Raw genomic sequence first — 7,776 nt, 5'->3', positions numbered from 1 at the left:
TTTTCATGCAATAATAATGGTGTTTGTGCATACAAATAAATATATTTATTATATAAACATAAAATATACTTATAAACACATTATATATATATATATATATATCAGGGTGTCTACCAGATCAAGTAAATTAAATTCCCTGATTTTTCCAGGTTTTCCATGTCTAAAACTGAATTTTTCCAGGTTTTCTTTAACACAATTACGACATTCCAAGAAACTGAAAAAAAAATTGCATAATATTACAATGACGGGTTCCAAAGTATTTCAACTTACTTAAATTAGTAAAAAAATTACCTTCTTCCAAATGTGGCCAAAGTGACTCAATTGATGGCAAATAAAAGATGCTGCTACAAATATTTCACACACTTCCTTTTGCAAAAAAAAATTAGTAAAAGGAAGCTCCCATCAATTTCGCAGTGACTCAACTTTTGCGTCTATTGCACTTACTTCAGAACGAGCCAAATCCAACATTCGAGCCTTCTTCAACTGCAATGCCTTGATCTCCTCTTCAACTCTTCTTTTTTCTGCCTTCTTCTTGTCTGTAGCTTCCTTTTCTTTTTGTTTTGTTTGCAGGGCTTCCTTACGCCTACAACTAGCATTTCTTACATACTGCTCTACACCTCCAGAACGTTGAACAAAGTCATACATCTGTCTTTGTGCAATCAGTATTTCTTCCTGCAAGTTTTCAGTCAGCTGATTAGAATTCACTGAAAATCCTCTTTCCAATGATGCATTTCCATGGGAAAGTACCAACACCATCCTCACAAACTTTAGAAGGCCTGTTTTGGAAGCTACTGTATATGCCTTAAGAATGAGCATCCACAAGTGATCAAGGCGCCCGTCTTCTCGAGAAAAAGACGAGAACAGTGCTGCAGAATCTTGCAAGGAACATACCAACTGATATGATCACTCAATGTTATCAGCTTCTTGTCCTGATAGCCACCTGTTTTGAAGACAACATTCTAAACTGTACTTCACACGCTGTTTCCTCACACCCGAATTTAAAGCCACAGACGGACATAAGCAGGAAATTCCCTTGGTAAGATTGTACTTCAGGGGACTTTTGTCTTGAAGTTTTTTTTACCATAACCTTTAGACAAGTCCTATCATTTTTCTGTAACAGGACAGACTTTTCTAGTACTTTCTCTTTCCTGATGGCATGGCGTACTGCATAACCCAACTTGATATTGTTAGCAGTCAATAGATTTTCCTGGTTATCTACATCCAATGGAGATACATTGCATTTCTCCCTAAAGCTATTCAGTACTACTGGTTTCAAAATTTTCCTGCCAAAGCTAATAAAACCAGTGAATCATAGAGAAAAGGTGCCATGGGTGCTTCACTTTGGAACATTGTGAGAAACAATTCCAGCTCTGATGCCAAAAAAAGGAAGAATGTCAATTTTACTTTTAGAAGATTATCTTAAAGAGCACATTTCACTACACTGAAAGAGAGAGATGAAATAGAAACTTCACTAACCAATTTCTTTAGGTGGGGTAACATTTTCATGGCACGCTCAGCAACTGCAGTATTCCATATGATTGCACAAAATTTCTTGGGAAAAAGCTCTGATCCAGTTATTCTAAAGTAATCTGCCCTCCTTGCAGATATGTGCTTAAACAAATAGTAACTGTGCCTCAAAAAACTAAAAACGTCCCATTGTGTAACAGAAATTCCAGTTTTGAAAGCACCATGGACCGTATGAAGCCCACAGCTACCAATTTCTAGCAAAGATGGTGAATCTTCACCAAAAGTGTCTGTAATATGTATTTTCAACGCTAACAAAAATGTCCAGTTTACGTTGAGGGCATCCATAGATACTTAAAATTAAATGCACCTGTCGGTATAATCTGAACGTGGGAAGCACATGCTGCAGCACGTCACGTCAGCAGGATAACAGACCATCTTGAACCAGTTTGTATCACGTGATTTGATGCCACTTCCGAATCCGATGGTAAATAAAAGAATTTGGACGTGGGAATTGTTCGTTAATTGCCATTCAAAAATAAAAATGGGAGGGGATACACATGATGCCACGCCAATGCAAGCTGATCAATAAACAAAAAACGTATTGCCAACTACAACCTACCAAACAAAAATTCCCTGATTTTTAAAAAAATTCCCTGATTTTTCCCTGATTATTCCCTGATTACAAAATTCCCTGATATTTCCAGGTTTTCCAGGTTTTCCAGGGTCAGTAGACACCCTGATTATATATATATATATATATATATATATATATATATATATATATATATATATATATATATATATATATATATATATATATATATATATACGAGCCTCAAACATACTTATAATTTTGGATGCACCCTGGTGCAAACACTAAGATTTTATGAAATTTCCAAAACAGTTCATCTGTAACAATCTAATACTGAAAGGAAAAAAAAAATTATTTGGGAAAAAATCATTAGTGATAAAATTAGCACTTTCATCACACTACCAAAAGTGTCTGCTGAATATGTGCATATAAAAGGGGTTTTTAGCTTTAGTTGGCTTAAGGCTCAGTCTCAAATGCCATATTGATTTTTTCATATCATTACATTTTTGAAAGGGCTACTTATAAAATTTTAACTCGCTACCTCCCTTGCATCTGTTGTTCTGCAACAAATATTTGCCACAAATATTCACTTATTGTAATATCATGGGTGTAAAAAGTCGTGCAAGTGATGATAATTACGAAGACTTAGGCGCCATTTTACACCAATGATGTTACACTAAGTGGATAGCTGTGGCAAATATTTGTTGCAGAACAACAAAAACAAGGTATCAGGTTAAAATTTTATAATTAGCCTTTAAATAAAAGTATTGAAAAAAAAACCAACATGGCATGTGAAACCGAGTCACTGGTGCCGGACTATCAGGCATTCCGGACCACTGGATGCTCAACTATCGTAAGTCTATTGTATTTGGCTTAGCATCCTGTCGACAGACAGGTCATTAAAGACAGTTAACACACAACTACACAGAACAGGGATAGTGGGAGAGGAATAAGCCATGGCCTGCAGTAAAGAACCATCCAGCATTTGCCTGGCAAGATTTCAGGAAACTATGGAAAATCCAAATCAGGATGGACGGACCAGAATCCAAACCCAGGTTCTCTGGAATAAGAGTCCAGTGTCTTACTACTGCACCACCTCGCTCCATGCCAATTATTTTATTGTGACTCAAATGCTAATAGAATATCAGCGAATATTTGAAAAATTAAAAATAATTTGTAAATATTTTTGAACTTGAACTGATAACAGTTGGCTTTAGGAAAAACAATTTAATACCTTCCTTGCTTTAAAATAATATCTATGTAAGTATATCACAATTTTCAGATGTTTCCATGCTGTTTCAAACACCTGCAGCACATGTGAAAACACTGTCACTACAAAGGCATAAGTGTTTCTGCCATTAAATTAGCTGCTTCCACATGCAAAACAACGGGACATTTTGAAATGGCCATTTGAGAAGGCACTTTATTGTTGCTGTTGTTATGCTGAAGTCAGGGTAGGTATACATCAGGAACATGTAGTTTTACAAAGTTTGCCACAAGCAGATCAACTATGTACAATGTTTACTGGTTGAGTAAGAATCTTAAAAATTTGCAACACAAGTAAACAGCTTATAAATTGAATAGATGATGTTTTCTTTAATTTCCTTGAGGCTGTTTCTTTAACGATGATGCAGAGACATTCTCAAACCTTTTATGTACACAATCCATTAGCTTCTTGATTTGGGCAGGTTAACATCCAAAATTTAAAGTTTATGAAACTTTCATTGGTGATGTAGCATCAAAACAAATTGTGTTTCTTGCAGAAATAAATAAAAAATTAAAACTGTAATTATATTTCAAAAAGTCACTAAATCAGTTTCTAAAATAACATGTGCAAATAACAAACTGTTTCTGCCCCCTATATACTTTTTTTTCTGTGCTTCCAATGTTGCTAACTTTCACCAATGAGTTGGGCCAAAACAACTATGTAGTTGCAACATAATTATTATGCATATTTTTTTCTCAAAGTATTTGGGGGAGTGGAAGGAATAGGCATTGCCTGATCTAAGACCTACAAAAAAATTACCATATGGCAAAATAGGATTCAGTTGGCAGATATAAAAATGTAAAAAAAAATAAATTGCAGTATTTCAAAACTTACACAATGTTCCTTTATCCACGCCTCTAGCTCTGCTTCGTGCTGGTAGTAAGCTTTCACATACAGCTCCACTAACTCTCTGTTCGGCACCGGCTTGATTGAAGTTAACTTCTCAAACTTTGACAGGAACTGAGTAAAGTCCAGTTGCATGAGTGCCCTGCCTCCATTTGAACACTTCTTTGCATTCGAAAACCTAAATGAGAAAGCAAAAATATATATATATATATATATTTTAAGATGAAACTCAGCACCATAAAGAAATTGATTAAGAGCACTCATTGACAATTACTATAAATGTTCTACTAACCCTTCAACAAACATATTGCAACACAGGTAGGCGACGCTCTCCCAAAGTGTGTTCAACACTTCTTGAGACAAAGGGATCCGACGGCCGATGTCATCCAGCCGCATGCTAAAAATCTGTAGCTCCTGCAATATTAAAAACAGCAAATAATAACTGAACATTATTTTAAAAATTCTACATTAGTTACTTACCATAGTTGCAGAAATATTTGCAATCCAAAAAGTTCTTAAACCTGATGGATTTGATCTCTTTCTCAATGTTTGCAAATGCAATTTGATAAATAATTCACCTTTCTATCAGACACAAAAATCATTATCAAGTTTCAAAAAAAAAAACTTGCTTAAGATTTTTTAAGGCAAACTATACTCATAACAATAGAAAATACATATGTTCTTTTATATACATGTCCCGCAATGACACCTCACATTAAAACTACAAATAGCACACTTGACCATATAAGCTATTGTGGATTTGAAAGGCTGCAACAAATTATTCTCCAAGTGTTTTTTTTGTTTTATTATGAGTCAACTGCCACAGAACTAATTTCACCCACGTCACACTGACTACAGAAACACAAGCTCTCGAAAGAGCTCAAGAGTCTACTCTAGTCTGTGGTTTTGGATGAAAACCCTAGGAATATGATAGAGAAATTGTATGATAACTCAATAGCATACTGTTATTAGTGGAAAAAAAGGTTGTAAAAAGATAGATCAATTAATAATATTCAGTTTTATATATCAACTAGTATTTTCAGTGTTAATTAAATTAGAATATTTAAAATGTCTATCAACAAATTAATCACTCTTTCATTTACCACAGTGTACTCTCTTCACTGGAGCTCGACTCCACAGTGGCTCACCCCCCCCCCCCCCTACTGTTCGTTTCTAACCCCACACCTCAGACCCAACACACTGCCTTGCACTACTCACTCTTGTCCATCTCACACAACACAGTTCTGATGCATTCAAGCCCATCCCTCACCAAGGGGTCATTCACCCACCTCACTTCACTGCCTTTGAGGCTGGTATCAGCATTTTTATACCCTTTAGCCCCCTTCTGGAATGGTCTTGCACCCCTTTGAAGTGTCACATTATCCGGGTCGACTTGACACCCAAAGCTTCCAGAACAATGGCATTCCGGTTGTGCCACTTCATGCAGGAGAGGCTCCAGAAACATGCTGATCCCTCCAGGGGCGCTTAAGAATGGGGAAGCAGGGGGGGGTGGGGAGTGGGAGGTAGCATGGCGTTGTTGCTAATACAATTATAGACGTTTTAATGATAATTAACCGCACTGCGCCCCACCCGCAGGCGAGCACGTAGGCTGGTTGGCAGGCTGGGCTGCTTCGTTGCCCAGCATCCCATTATCCTCGTAAAATTGCCCCCTTCTTAAACCTGTTCGTCCGAAACAGGTAACACATCTCTTCCGGCTTATTCCCTCAGTCAGTCCAAATGTACCACTTTCTTTCGTCCCCTCTTTCCTCTCTGGATGCAGCAGACCACATCATTTAGATGTCCGAACACTTCATATGGGTCTTCCCATGCTGCTTGAAACTTAAGGCCCCTGCCTTTCTTTTGTTGCAGGTCCAGTCGAGTTAGCCTTCAGGTCGTACCTCGTCTTCATACGGTTCATCGCTAATCAAAGATTTTATGAGCCTGATCGTGTATAAGTGCCATACGATCCTTCGAATGATTGACATAGTGGTGCTGGTTGGCTCTTGGCGAGGATAGCCGAACTTAATGTCACAGGGTAGCCTCAACTCCTGTCCAAACACAATACTCGCAGGAGTCTGTCCAGTTGAGCCATGAATGGCAGCCCTATAAGCCATCAGGAATAATTGGATGTGTTGATTCCAATCTTGATGATGGTCAGCCACAACCTTGGCAAGGTGCTCTTCTAGGGTGGTGTGAAACCTTTCCATTATACCATCCCACAGAGGATTTAAGACTGTGGTCCTGGTTTTCTTCATCCCGAGTAGCCGACACACCTCCTGGAATATAGCCGGTTCAAAATTGCGGCCTTGGTCTGACTGCAGCTCTATCTGCATCCCGAATTTGCAGATGAGATGGTTGACTAGTGCGTCCACCACTGTGGTGGCGTTCTGGTTAGGAAGAGCATAAGCCTCTGGCAACTAGATGAAATAATCAATGGCCACCAGGATATACCAGTTATCATCTTTAGTCTTGGGAAATGGCCCAACAATGCCAATGGCTACCCTCTCAAATGGAGCTCCAATATTGTAGGGCCTCTTTTTTCCACGACTACAGTACTGTGGCCCTTTTCGGGCTAAACTGTTTACGTCAAGCCTCTACATCCCGACAGCACATCAACTAGTAGTAGCGCTGATGAATCTTAGCTAGAATTTTATTTACACCAGATGATCACCCAAGGTGCATTTCTTTTAGTACATCAGGCACTAGGCTTGTCAGGAGGAGTAGATGCATGGTAACCACTTTCCCATTTGGACTGCCCCATGCCCTCTTCAATAACCCATTCCCCATCCCTAAGGAATCCCTCTGTACCCAATACGCTTTCACAGCCTTTCGGTCACTGGATATCTCATGCCATGATGGACATTCTGTATCCCTCTTTAACCAGCCTACAATGGGCCCTAGGTCAGGTCTTGTTGCTCTGACACTTTTAGGCTGACATGGTCCCATTTATCCTCGCTGTTAACGATAATTGTACGTGAGATATCTTCAATTCCTTCGTTCTTCTTTGCCCTTATGCAATGATTGCAGTCTACATAGTATGGTCGGCGAGACAGGGCTTTAGTTTTACTGTGAGTTTGGCCCTTCCTGTGTTCGATTTAGCAATCATAGTGTTGTATCTGCTCAATTCACCTAGCGAGTTATCCCTCTGGCTTTTTGAACTGCAAAAGCCACCTAAAAGCAGCATGGCCAGTGTGTACAAGAAATTTTGTCCCATATAAATATTTTTGTAAATGCTGCAGGGACAACTACAGCTAGAAGTAGTTCTCTTCTGGTAACGTTTGTTATGTTCTGGCTTAGATAAGGCTTTTTGTAGTACCCAGTGACTAATTCCCTCCCATCCTGAACCTGGGAAAGTACAGTGCCCAGTCCATTTCCACTTGCATTTGTGTCAAGAACGTATTAATTTCACTCTTCATTTCATTCTCCATCTTTACTTAAGTGTTCCTTACTTCACTCAACATTTCTTTCTTCATCTCTTCTTGGCTACACACCATTTTCTCCTGCCTTTTCCCCAATTTTTCCTGGCTGCGCTTCATTTCTTCCTCGCTACTCCTAAGTCCCCTAATTTTAGTCTTAATTTCCTCTTGGCCACTCTTGATTTCAG

General features: G+C 38.6%; 1 protein-coding gene across 1 annotated transcript in view; it reads right to left on the bottom strand.

Annotated features, from left to right (window-relative positions):
* LOC134529168 (syndetin) overlaps positions 1 to 7,776 on the bottom strand; it is a 73,468-nt gene that overhangs the window by 12,915 nt on the left and 52,777 nt on the right. The window contains exons 16-17 of the mRNA XM_063362990.1: positions 4,465 to 4,586; positions 4,161 to 4,350 (exon numbers count right to left, since the gene is read on the bottom strand). Coding sequence (XP_063219060.1) covers positions 4,161 to 4,350; positions 4,465 to 4,586 — 312 coding nt within the window. The remainder of the gene's footprint in view (positions 1 to 4,160; positions 4,351 to 4,464; positions 4,587 to 7,776) is intronic.

This window comes from Bacillus rossius, chromosome 2, assembly GCF_032445375.1.
Source record: "Bacillus rossius redtenbacheri isolate Brsri chromosome 2, Brsri_v3, whole genome shotgun sequence".
NCBI lineage: Eukaryota > Metazoa > Arthropoda > Insecta > Phasmatodea > Bacillidae > Bacillus > Bacillus rossius.
This window is presented reverse-complemented; position numbering and strand designations above follow the sequence as displayed.